Source organism: Pelophylax lessonae (assembly GCF_965119305.1).
Source record: "Pelophylax lessonae genome assembly, chromosome: 7".
NCBI lineage: Eukaryota > Metazoa > Chordata > Amphibia > Anura > Ranidae > Pelophylax > Pelophylax lessonae.
Window position 1 is genome coordinate 145682294 of NC_138774.1, and position 13730 is coordinate 145696023.

Here is a 13730-nt window from a genome sequence, read left to right on the forward strand (position 1 = left end):
GGCTACTGAATTTGCACTGAATTGTAAATATTTTTTGAAAAATACAATGAATTACAAGGCTGTAGAGAATAGAGAACGGTGCACCTTTGCAAACTTATATTCTGAGGTTTTAATTACATTATTTTAATATAGTCATTCATGAACTAAAGTGGGCCGGTCTAAGTCATGAAACTCCAGGGCTGAAAATGAGTCCCACTCCGGCCCTGCCTTCAAAAATACCATTCCTGCCTCCACGCTGCCAAGCAGACCTATTTTATCACTCTCCATAACACCTTCTCATCCAGTCTCTGTCAACTCAGTCCCTGTCAACTCTTCTCCACCTTCAACTCTCTACTTCGTCCTCCACTCACTACCTCACTCACTGCCCATGAAAAAATAAGATTGATATAACTTGTGATGAGATCTCTGCTGTACAGATATCTCCCCCACTTATCACTCCATGTTCACAAGTACAATCATTACTTGCCTCATTTAACCCCCCTACTATAGACGAGGGTGCTAAACTTTTTTCTAACACCCACCTAACCCCCCAGGACCCTGTTCCCTCGCAAATGCTACGATTACCCTCTGGCTCTATCCCACAATCTCTAACTCACATCTTCAATCTCTCTCAACTCTCTAAAACATGCACTACTCACCCCCATACTTAAAATGCCCTCACTAGACCTCACCAATCCTAACAACCTACACCCCATCTCCTTGCTCCCCTTTTCCTCCAAATTCCTTAAGTATCTAGTCTGCAACTGACTGAGCAACCATCTCACTAAAAATAACATTCTTAATCACCTTCAGCCTGCATTTTGCTCTCAACACTCCACAGAAACTGCTCTCCTAAAACTCATAACGGATCTATTAATGGCCAAAACCAATGGACACTATTCTGTACTCCTACTCCTGGACCTCTCTGCTGCTTTTGACACAGTGGACCACCCCCTCTTCCTCAAAAAACTGTACTCTTCACTGGTTCTCATGCTACTTATCCCACTGCACCTTCAGCATCAATTACAATTTTCTTTCTTCTATCCTCTTCCTTTCCCCGCCAGGGTTCCCAAAGGTTCTGTTCTTGGACCTCTCCTGTTCTCGATGTACACCTCCTCCCTGGGTCAGGTAATTGGCTTCCAATACCATTTCTACACTGATGACACCCAAATCTATCTCTCTACCCAATGCTCACTCCATCAGCCTTCACATGCTTTACTAATTTACTAACCGATATATCATCCTGGATGTCACACCACTTCCTCAAACCCAATCTATCCAAAACCGAGCTCATAACTATCAACTTGTCCTCGCATGCTAAGGTACTAGTTGGTGTCCTGAACTCTGAACTATCTTTTCGGCCCCACATCCAATCACTGTCCAAAGCTTTCTGCGCCAACCTACACAACCTCTCCAAAATACACCCTATCCAAACCAAAGACATCACAATGCTTCTAATTAACTCCTTGGTCATCTCCTGCCTCGGCTACTGAAACTCTTTCCTCATTGGTTTACCTCTACCTAGGCTATCCCCTCTTCAGTCCATCATGAATGCTGTGGTTAGACTAATCTACGTTACCAACCATTCAGTGTCTGCTATTCCTCTCTGCCAATCCCTCCACTGGCTTCCGTTCACCCAACAAATGAAATTCAATATATACGAAGAACTTCGAAAAGCCATCCATAACTCGGCCCCCAACTACAACACTAACTCAGTTTAAAAAAAGCTACCAAATCATTCTCTTTGTTCCTGCCAAGACCTCCTGCTCTCTAGCTCCCTTGTCACTACCTCATACTCGCCTCCAGGACTTTTCCTGAGCCTTTAGCATCTTATGGAATTTCCTACCCATATCTGTCAGACTGTCTCCTTCTCTGTCCTGCTTTAAGATGATACCTGAAAACCCATTTCTTCAGAGAAGCCTATCCTGCCCCCACCTAATAACTATTTTGTTTTTCTCCATCAGTTATCACCCACAGTTAGTACCTTTTTGTATCACTTGACCCTCCCTTTTTGATTGTAAGTTCTAATGAGCAGTGCCCTCTAATTCCTCCTATATTGTATTGTAACTGAACTGTCTCTGCCCTTATGTTTTAAAGCACTGTGCAAACTTTTGGCACTATATAAATCCTGTATGTAATAATAAAATTTATGAATATTTCACAACTGCTTATGTTAAGCTTCTAGTGCATGTAAATATCCTGATTGTATCTATTTGTGGTGAAGATATAGCTAATAAAGGATCAATGGGCTTTTGGGGCTGAGTGCCCCATCATCCTTTTTATATGTTTATAATACTGGGGGATTGTGGGTACTGTATGGAAATGTTGTCAGATGTTTGCAGCCACAATGGTTCAGTACAAATAGTCATGGCTGAGACTTAATTCTTTGTAGGCAGCCGTTAAACTATGCTGAATATTCTGATAATTAAAGGCAGCTTTCTCAACAGCCTAAGGCTCCTTTCACACACACTGTCCGTTGGACGGATTCTGTTTTTTCCGGGGATCGACCGCTGAGCAGGAGGATGACAGCTGTATCTCCGCGCTGTGTGCTGAGACACAGCTGTCAGGTCCCCATGCATCTCTATGGGGGACCGTCGGTCCGTTCTCATCCGATCCGCTGGACAGATGGAAAATAGGGTTTCCATCCATCCAGATTTGATGGATCGGATGTCAGCGGACATGTCTCCGCTGACATCCGATGCCCCATAGGAATGCATTGGGGGAACGGTCAGATCCGCCAAAAAAACTGACAGGCAGATCTGAACAGTCCGCCTGTGTGAAAGGGGCCTAAAGAGTATGTACTTTTAGTTTTTAGCAGACTAGGGAAGGATCAAAATAGACAGGTGTCCCCAGTGAAAGATATCCCCTTACATTTATTCTGGAGACAATTTTAAAATTTGGTATTTCCCCTCCCCTTTCTGTCTTGGTGACAACAGTTATGAGAAAAAAAAAAAAAAAAAAGGGGATGAACTCCCTAAAGGGGAAACACAATGTTTAAAAACTAACCCCTCACAACAAAATTAAATAGAAAGTTTTGCCTAGAGATATACTTTAATATTTGGTCATCATTTGTGTAAAAATATTGGTTTATTACATTACTACATCACATAATATCTGTGTATGAATCAGAGCTTTTGGATCCTAGAAGATATTTACAGTATTGTAGTGTACATGTGGGGTTATAATGACTTCAGAATTCTTTTTATTGTGAAAACCATCTCTAACATTTCCTATTATATAGCTTAATTATACTTTTGTATTTCTTAGAATACAATAAAATGAAATGCAGAATTCTTTTTTTATCTTAAGAACACTTTCAAATGATCCAATTATATAGCTAAGCAAGCTATATAAGCTGAAGCTAGTAATTATGTTTCCAGAATTGTCTCTCTGGTAACATTTGTGATCCAACTCAGAAGTGTAATTGTGATCTGGTACTGTCAATTACCCAGATGGGCTTCTTTGGTGGCCTCGGGAGTCCATGTAAAACTTGGAAGTGGTTCTCTCTGGAACCTGAAATAGAAAGACATTGTCAGTCATCATAGATTAACCAAATTACTATCTTATGCTTTTAAATGGTCAGTTGAACCACAAGCGAGTGGAGAAATGACACTAAAAGCTTTTTTAATCTATCAAGAAATCTAGATAGTTTGCCATGCAAGTTTAAACAGGCTTTTTTAGAGTCACTAAAACTTAATCTCTCCCACTAGCAGAGGGCAAAGAGACTGATATTGGTTAGGAAGGATGGTGAGTGCCAGTGTAAGGCCTCATGCACACTGGATGTTTTTGAAGTTGCTCCTTGGGGCGTCTGGCTTTTTTTTTTTTCCTGCCTCTAAACTTCCTTGCATGTTAGCCTATGTGTCCATGCACACAGACGTTAACAGCATTTAGTGGCAGGTGCTTTTAGAGGCAGAGAAAAAAAATGTTGCCAGTGAGTCCAGGAGCAGTGGTGTTTTGGTAGTGTTAACGCTAGACGCATTTAGCGCTTGAACATTAATTTATTTCAATGGCCAGAAAAATTATTCTGGCCGATGAAATTAATTACCACCCAAGTGCTTGAAGCTTGTAAACACCCCTAAACACGCTTAACATGTTACACACTTTGACATGTGTCAAGCTTTTTTTCTGCCAAACTGCTGCTGCCAGGAGAGTTTAGGAAAGTTTTCAAAATGTCCTGTGCTCACAGTAAATATACTGCGAACAGGCGGCAGGTACAGTTCACAAACACACAGAACTCTGTGTGCATAGTAACAGGGGTCTGGCTGTTTCTTCTCCCTGGTGACAAAAAAAAAAAAAAAAAAACAAATCTATGAATCTTGGAAATGTTATGGAGAGGTGCCCATACCCTATACAGTGAGAGGAGGTATTTCCAAAAAAACAACCACCAAAGGAATATACTCCCACAAGGGCTACCAATTTCAATACAAAATATATTTATTGGATACATGATTGACAAAAAAAAAATTGGCAAGGGTGAAGAACTCCTCCTCCACAGAAAAAACACCCGGGGAACACACCATCAACCTCACCCGACACCCCCCCCCCCTCCCCTCTTTGGCTCAGAGCAATTCCACTCTGCCCAGAGCCTCCCACCTATGACCCACTACAGTAAAAACCTGAGCCCTCCCTCAATGGTTAGATCATGGGTGTCCAACCTTTTGGCTTCTCTGGGCCACATTGGGTGTAGAGAAATTTTCCCGGGCCGCATATAAAATATATACTATAGTTAAGGTAATAAAACGCTGCTTTGCCCTTCCCGTGCTAAAGCCCCCCCCCCCAGCACTTATTTACCACAACTAGTGGATGATCCCCTCCATGGCAGCCTCTGTGTGTGGCCGTGCCCCCGACTCGACTTCCTTCCTCCCCAGCAAAAAAAAAAAAAAAATTTGTCATGGGGCAGTGGGCCGCTTTGCCTGCGGTTCTGGGCCGCATGCGGCCCCCGGGCCGCGGGTTGGACATGCATGGGTTAGATGGTCCAATAGATGTCAATGATCTGTGGATGGGCTGTCAAGGATCTGTGGAAATTTGTGAAAGTTAGTAGCGATGGGCTCGGGTGTGTTCGAATCGAGCCCACCAGGAAGCCGGCACTGCACACCACCAATCATAGGCAGCGTATGTATGTGCAGCTGCTGGTTGGGAAATGCCTTACTGCCCATGATTGGCAGAGTGCAGTGAGGGCTTCCTGGTGGGCTTGATCAAAACACACCTGAGCCCATCACTAGTAGCATAGGCGTGCACACACACACACCCTAATCATCCCGTGCAGCACCAATTCCCCCCTGCTGCCTGTCTCCCCCCCCGACAGTGCTGCCTGCTTCTCTCATCTCAGGAGCAGGAAAGAGGCAGGTAAATATTTAATTAACTGGTCTCTTCCTTTTCTGAATTAACAGTGAGTGATCTGTACCAATCGCTCCTGTCTTCATTCTTAACTGAAGCATAGTAAAATATGTTTACTGCAGGCTGCAGAGAAAGGGACTGGGGAATCTCTGTCCTTATTTACTTTTTTAGTCTTAAAAGTGAGACATCAGAGGTCTGTTTAGACCCTTGATATTTCACCAAAGCCCCATAACAGGTCTCCGAAAAAATTGTAAAAAAAAAGAATTAAAAATATTGTGAAAAATAAACTATTGACCCTGTCCACTTCCCTATTGACACCGTCCACTGCTCTGCTGATATACATGTGTAGCAGGTTTTCCAGGCCTGTGGCCTGATGTGGGTCTGCCATTTTTACCGGTTACCTCTCCAGCCCATGTGAGCTGCGACATGGATGTGAGAACTGAGACATGGATGACTCCGGCATCTTGGTTTTGTGGTTTTTATTGTAGAAAAGGGGATGGGAGAAGGGAATGAGTGGGATACTCCTTTAGGCCTAACTAATTACACTTGGGACTTAATCCTATAAAAATGCCCGTTGGCGCTTCCTTGATGCCAGCCGACGCCAGCCAATGCTCCCTAACACTGAGAACACACTGTAGCTTGATAGAGGTGCTGGATCCTCGACAATAAGTCCAGAAGACCCAAGATTGTGAATTGTAGAATTACTGACATTGGCGCACTGCAAAGTTACTGAATACTCCCCTCCCGCCTTGCACTTGCTTGAGGTAGTACACTGTACATGTATGTAAAGCTGCAACTCTCATCTGTCACACTCTGTTCAATTCAGGGCCCATATGCAGGTGCCCCCTTTAACCTTGAGCTTTTCGGGGTTCACTGACTATGTACCCCTCTCTCAGCTAGCTTGCACTGGATCCCAGAACTTCTTCCGGAGTGGTCCCCTCTGACTCTGGCAGACCCCCAGGGGCAATCACGACCTGTGTAGGCTTTCCTGGGACTGGAACCCTCTCTTGCTGCGCAGGCTCTCGGCACACCGGATCCCCTCAGCTCAGCTCAACACTCTCTAGATTCTCAGGCGAAACCCTGAGACATCTGCTTCCTCAGACAGGAGGAGAGACAGCCATACTCTCCCTCCTGGGACTCTGCTCCCGCAAAAGACATCCTGTCACGCACTTCCCCCAAACTTATACCCACTCCCAGAATTCTTTGCAGCATAATCTGCCCTACTGGGGTAGTTACAAGCCTGGATGTGTCCCCTGATTGGGCTTTCCACACTGCCCTATGAGAAGTCTCTCACAGGAGCCAGTGGGGATACTTCTCCCCTCAGCAAGTACATCTGGAAGCCCTGACACCCTACTAAATAAATCACAGCCCTTCTGTTAAGCAGACAAGGCCCACTATATATTTACCTAGCACCTACCTGTAGGGTGCTACACATGCGTGTGCTCTGGGGTGCACACCCTAATGGAATAGGCTGCGCACACCAATGACTAGTGGTCAGTAGAATGAGACCCTATGATCGTTGTAATGTCTCTGAGTAAAGACTGTAACATTTAATTAGCAAGGTACATTAAAAACTTACATCAGAGTAAGTAAATGTGGGTGGATGGGACACACTTCAGACACACCACCCCGTTTCTGTGGGACAGGAACCGGAAGGACAGAGAGGATTACTGACCATCAGCGGTGGCCCCAGCCCGAACATGGATGCCGGAGGATCCATCCACCCACATTTACTTACTCTGATGTAAGTTTTTAATGTACCTTGCTCATTAAATGTTACAGTCTTTACTCAGAGACGCCTGTTTTCTCTCTTTGTGTCTTGCTTGTCTGGAGATGGCTTCCGCTCCCCACTAGGCTGGCCCTGAGTTCATAAACTGTTTCTCTTTCCACATCAAAGACTATTAGGGCAGACTACATGGCTACCCCACGGACTACCATTTAGTGTTAATGCCATCTGCTTGCGCCACCGTGTATATACTTTTTATCTCGTTGTAATGTCTGCCTGCTAGTTATCTTTATAAAGCTGCCGGTGAAAATAAATGTATCTAATTTGCTCTGTTGCATATATCAATGTTTATACTGACAGAAAAGAGCACTGGTAAAGCTACATTGTAGCAGCAGCATGCAGGGCCGCTGATGGGGGGGGGGGGGGGACCACCAGTCCTCCTCTGTAGGGGACCCGAGCACACAGGGGGGCCCAAACAGCACAGGGAATCGGTGTGGTTGGACAGGCAGGCAAGTACAGAAAGAAGTCCTGTGCAGCTCTCTACAGCAGCTGAAAGCCAGTTTTTCCAACTCCTGCCAGCTTATTAGCTGCTGCAGGGAGAGACACAGAGCATCGTTCCTGTAATTGCCTCTTTGACGCAGATCCTCCTCCCTGTTCTGCCTGCTTCTGATCCTCCCTCTCACTGCACCCCCCCCCCTTCCCTCCCCCAGTGCTGCAGGCTTCCCTGCCCTGTAAATAGATAACAAATTGTAAAAAAAATAATAAACATTGTAATAAATAATTTAAAAAATGTAAACTAAAATAATTGTAAACATTTTCAACATTTAAAATAAAATATATAATTTTTTTTTTAACAATTAAAAAGGGCAAATTGGCTAATTCACACAGGTTCTCTGTTATGTTTGCATCTGCTAATAATGGTTTTAGTGTATTTTTTGTGAAAATATTGGCTTAAAATATTCAGGGGGGGGGGGGGGGGGGTCTGCCAGGTTGGCTGTACGGGGCCCCGTGATTTCTAACAGCAGCCCTGGCGGCATGCACCAGATGTGATGAAGTCACAACTATAGACCAATGTAGGTAATGAGCAGGAATAGAATGCATGAACATATAACAAAGCAGGTTGCAGTCAAAAAGGGGGGGAATTGTATGTGTCCCCACAGACGCCCTTATAATGCTGAGAAACCTGTCATGACATGCTGGTCTTTGGTTTAATAGAAACTGAACTCGCATACGACTCCTGTTGACTCCCATCAGGTGCAGTTTGCTATGCATTGAAAGCTGGTGTCTACATGACACTTACCAGCTGATCGACCTCTGCGTGGAGATGGTGCTGGTGAGAGATCTATATTCAAACGACCATCTGCATCTGTGTGTCATAAATGATTCAAAGTAGATATCTTGACAATTCAAGTAACTGGTGATAAAGATATTAGCTAGAGATTTTCTCCCACTGAAAGTTAGTCAACATACCATGTTAGTCTGGTAATCCGAATTAGTATACCTCTCAATCAGCTCCTAATCCATCCCTTTGGGTCCAGCCTGCAATGCAAGCATCACTTGTGCTGTGAGAAACATTCAGCAGCTTATTGACCTCAAGTAGGCGGATGTTGCTTGTGAGAGATTAAAATCGGCCAGCTATCTGCATGTGTATGTGTGTCCTTGACTCAATCTTACCTCTATAAATACATTAAACGGAACACAGTTTTTGTATTGGCCAAGTCTAGGCATATAGGGTATGAAAGATAATATGAGGCAGTCTCTGAACAGTTGAAACAGTAATATAATCCATATATCGCCAGCATAGCAATCTGGACCCAAAAGGCATGATGGCATAGGAGCAGATTGAGAGGTATACTAATTCGGATTACCAGCCTAACATGGTATGTTGACTAAAGCTGGATACAAACTATCCAACTTTTGTGGTTAGATTTCCTTCAGATTTACCTTTTCTGTGTAGTGCAAGGGCCTGCCATTGCATACAAATTGAAAGTGTTTAGGTTTGACCTCGTATTATATGGTTTTGGTAAATCTAAAGGAAAAAGTCTTCAGAAAATCTTATAGTGTGTATGGCCCATAACTTTCTGTGGGAGAAAATATCTGCAGCTAATATCTTTATCACCAGTTACTTGAATTGTCAAAATATCTACTTTGAATCACTTAAGACACACACATGCAAATGGTCAGTTAATTATAGATCTCTCACCAGAACCATCTCCCAGCAGAGGTTGATCAGCTGCTAAGTGTCACGTAGACACCAGCTTTCAGTGCATAGCAAACTGAACCTGATGGGAGTCAACAGGCGCTGCATGTGAGTTCAGTTTCTATCAAATCAAAGACCAGCATGTCATGACCAGTTTCTCAGCAATATAAGGGCGTCTGTGGACACACACACAATCTTACCCCCCCCCCCCCCCTTTTGACTGTAACATGCTTTGTTATATGTTCATGCATTAATTTCCTGCTTATCACCTACACTAGTCTATAGTCGTGCCGATATGACATCTGGGGCATCCTGCTGCTACAATGTAGCCTTACCAATGCTCTTTTCTGTCAGTATAACCACTGATCTATACAACAGAGCAAATTGAATACATTTAATTCCACAGGTAGCTTCATAAAGCGAACTAGCAGGCAGACATTACAACGATCATTGGATCTCAGTCTACACAAAATTATTAGCACATAGATGACCACAAAATTATCACATAGATCACTGACACCTATTGGACCATATAACCACTAAGGTGGGGGGCCTCGGGTTTCTATTGTAGAAGGTCATAGGGGGAGGTTCTGGGCAGAGTGGGATTGCTCTGAGGTGACCAAAGTGGGGTGGGAGAGAAGGAGTGTTGGGGCGAGATTGATGGGGTGTATACCCAAGGTGTTTTTTTCTGTAAGGGGGGTTCCTCAAACTTGCCAATACTTTTTGTCAATCATATGTGTCCAATAAATATATGTTGTATGGAAATTGGTAGCCCCTGTAGGTGTATATTACTTTATTGGTTGTTTTGTGTTTTTTCTCCCTGCAAAGCAGGGGGGAAAAAACAGCAAGATCAATAAATAAATGCAGCACACATAACAAACACATTGTTAGGCATAACGTTAACCCCTTGATTGCCCTTAGATGTTACCCCCTTCCAAGCCAGTGTCAGCGCCAGCAGTATTTTCACTGATGACTGTATCAGTGTCACCAGCTGTTATCACCAGATTTCCCATCACATTATCACAGTCCCACTATATGTCACCGATCACTGCCATTACAATAAAGAGTCTATAGCTGCATACATTCTAGTGTCTACACCATAGTTTGTAGACACTAACTTTCGCACAAATCAATTATTATACACTTATTGGGATTTTTTTTTTCCTTTACCAAAATAGAAGAATTTATTTTGGCTTAAATGTATGCAGAAATGTATTTTTATTTTTATTGGATATGTTTTATAACAGAAAATTTAAAATATTGTTTTTTTTCCACATCTGTTGGTCTTTTTTTCCCCATTTATATAACAAAAAAATAAAAAATTCAGTGGTGATTAAATACCACCAAAAGATAGCTCTATTTGTGTGAAAAAAAATATTTCAATTTAATTTGTATACAATGTTGCATGACCATGCAATCGCCAGGTAAAATAGCACAGTGTTGAATAGCAAAAAATGCCCTTGCTATGAAGGGTATAAAACCTTCTGAAAGACAAATGGTTAAAACTGAACTCCAGCCAAAAAGCAAGATAAATATGAATAGCCCAAAAAAGAAACGATGTAAAAAAAGAAAGCTTTTGCTGCAATATGCATTTACATATATCTACAATCCAAAAATTTCCACGCTCCTCCCCACAGTATTTTTTTTTTTTTTTTATCCCTCCCTAGATGTCCTTAGGCTATTGGCCAACATCATTCAACCCATTTCTTCTAAGACCAGGTTGCCCAAGCCTGTGACTGAATAGTGAATGGATAAACAGCTTAGTGATAAGCTCATCTGTGACTTTGCTTTCTTCTCTTGTTACCATGCTTCCTGTCAGCACAAGAACTGATTGGCTCCTTGTACTCCATCTTCTGCTCACAGTTCAACTATGTTCCAAAAGGATAGTATTCAGCTGATGCCAAGTCAAATCTAGGTACTTGCATTGCTTGCATTAAAAAAATAGAACCCACCATAAAAGCCTTTTCTTTTAAATTTGAGGGACACAGGATTTAGAGATGATTGGCTTATACTGCCCCCTAATAGAGGATTTGGACACTGGGAAAAAAAAAAAACAGCCCCTGTGTAGGGATCTTATGCTACAGACAGGTTTTTTTTTTTCCCCTGCTAACTGGGTGAGAGCCCCGGTTGGAGGACTGTGGTGTTAACCACTTCCATACAGAGCAGTTACACCCCCTTCCTGCCCAGACCAATTTTAAGCTTTCGGCGCTCTCACACTTTGAATAATAATTACTCAGTCATGCAACGCTGTACCCAATCAAATTTGTTATCATTTTTTTTCACGCAAATAGAGCTTTCTTTTGGTAGTATTTAATCACCACTGTTTTTTTTTTTTTTTGCGATATACGTGAAAAAAGAGTGAAATTTTGAAGAAAAAAAACACATTTTGTTTTAGTTTCCATTATAAACTTTTGCAAATAAGTAATTTTTTTTCATAAATTTGGGCCAAAATGTATACTTCTTTTTACTTTAGGTAAAAATTACCCAAATTAGTGGTTATTATTTAGTGTGTGTGAAAGTTATAGAGTCTACAAGCTATGGTGCCAATCATTGAAAATTGATCACACCTGATGTACCGATGGCCTATCATATTTCTTGAGGCCCTGAAATGTCAGGACAGTACAAATACCCCCCAAATGACCCCCTTTTTGAAAGTAGACATTCCAGGGTATTTAGTAAGAGGCATGGTGAGTTTTTTGATTTTGTAATTTTTTCCCACAATTCTTGGGAAATTGAAGAAATATATATATTTTTTTTTTTTACACAAAATTGTCATAATTACAAGTTAATTTCTCACACACAGTATATGCATACTTGCAATTACACCCCAAAATACATTCTGCTACTCCTCCTGAGTATGGCGATACCACATCCGTGAGACTTTTACACAGCCTGGCCACATACAGAGGCCCAACATGCAGGGAGTACCGCCAGGTGTTCTAGGAGCATAAATTACACATATAATTTCCTAACGATCTATCACACTTTTGAAGGCCATGGAACACCAGGACAATGCAATTACCCACAAAATGACCCCATTTTGGAAAGCAAACACCCCAATGTATATTCTATGAGGCATAATGAGTGTTTTGAACATGTCATTTTTTTCCACAAGTTTTTGGAAAATGTGGAAAGAAAATGAAAATGCTTTTTTTTTTTTACACAAAGTTGTCAATTTATAGGATATTTCTAACACATAGCATGTACATAGCAAAAATGACACCCCAAAATACATTCTACTACTCCTCCTGAGTATAGCAATACCACATGTGTGGGACTTTGGCCCAACATGCAAGGAACACCGTCGGGTGTTCTAGGAGCATAAATTACACATATAATTTCATTACAACCAATCACACTTTTGAAGGCCCTGGAACCCCAGGACAAGGGAAACCCCCACAAAATGACCCCATTTTGGAAAGCAAACACCCCAACACATAATCTAGGAGGCATGGGCTGCAGATAGGTACTCAGTCAGGTACACTGATCAGCTTCAGAAAGCTACTCGGGTACTCTGATGAGCTTCAGAGAGGTACTTGGGTATTCTGATGGGCTAGAGACAGGTACTCGGGTAATCTGGGGTGCAGATAGGTACTCGGGCACTCTGGGCTGGAGACAGATACTCGGGTACTCTGACAGGTACTCGGGTACTCTGATGACAGGTATTCAAAGTACCTGAGTACCTGTCATCAGAGTACCCAAGAACTTGTCACTAGCCCATCAGAGTACCCGTGTACCTGTCATCAGAGTACCTGGTGGGCTGGTGACAGGTACTCGGGTACTCTGATGGGCTGGTGACAGGTACTTTGATGGGGTAGTGACAGGTACTTTGATGGGCTAGTGACAGGTTCTCTTTATCAGGGGGGGGCAGTCAGTGTGTTTTGGGGTGCACTGTAATCGGTAACTAGCTGTTAGCAAGATCTCCTCCTCGCACAGGATCAGTGTGTGAGGAGGAGAACACGGGGGGGGGCAGTCAGTGTGTTTTGGGGTGCACTGTAATCGGTAACTAGCTGTTAGCACAATCTCCTCCTCGCACAGGATCTGTGTGTGAGGAGGAGAACACGGTGACAGCTAGTTACTGTGTTCTCTGTTGACATTCTGTGACCGGCTGTGATTTACAGCCAGTCACGTGGTAAAAAGCCAATTTCATTGGCTGTATACCTTGACCGGGGATGGGCTCAGTCCGAGGGACGAGCCCTAATCGCCATGCTGTGCGCCCCCGGGGGCACGCAGTAGCGGCGAGAGCGGGCTGCCGTCATATGACATCGGTCTGGATCGAGGAGCACTTCCTGCCTCCATCATTTTTCAATGACGATGTATGGAAGTGGTTAAATAAAGGAGAGTTTCCGGGAAGTAGACGCAGTGAACTAAGCCATATGACCTTATATAGACGGTTGCTGCTGTATTTCACCCACGCCAGAAGCGGAGACTATTGGGCAAGTATTCCTATGTTTTATTAGTTTAACTGCTGCTGCCCATAGCTTCTTG

At 43.0% G+C, this 13730-nt stretch overlaps 1 protein-coding gene across 1 annotated transcript in view; it reads right to left on the reverse strand.

The window, feature by feature from the left end:
- Nucleotides 1–13730, reverse strand: part of NRK (Nik related kinase) — a 489556-nt gene that overhangs the window by 130035 nt on the left and 345791 nt on the right. The window contains exon 18 of the mRNA XM_082263406.1: nucleotides 3428–3492. Within this exon, the coding sequence (XP_082119532.1) occupies nucleotides 3428–3492 (65 nt within the window). The remainder of the gene's footprint in view (nucleotides 1–3427; nucleotides 3493–13730) is intronic.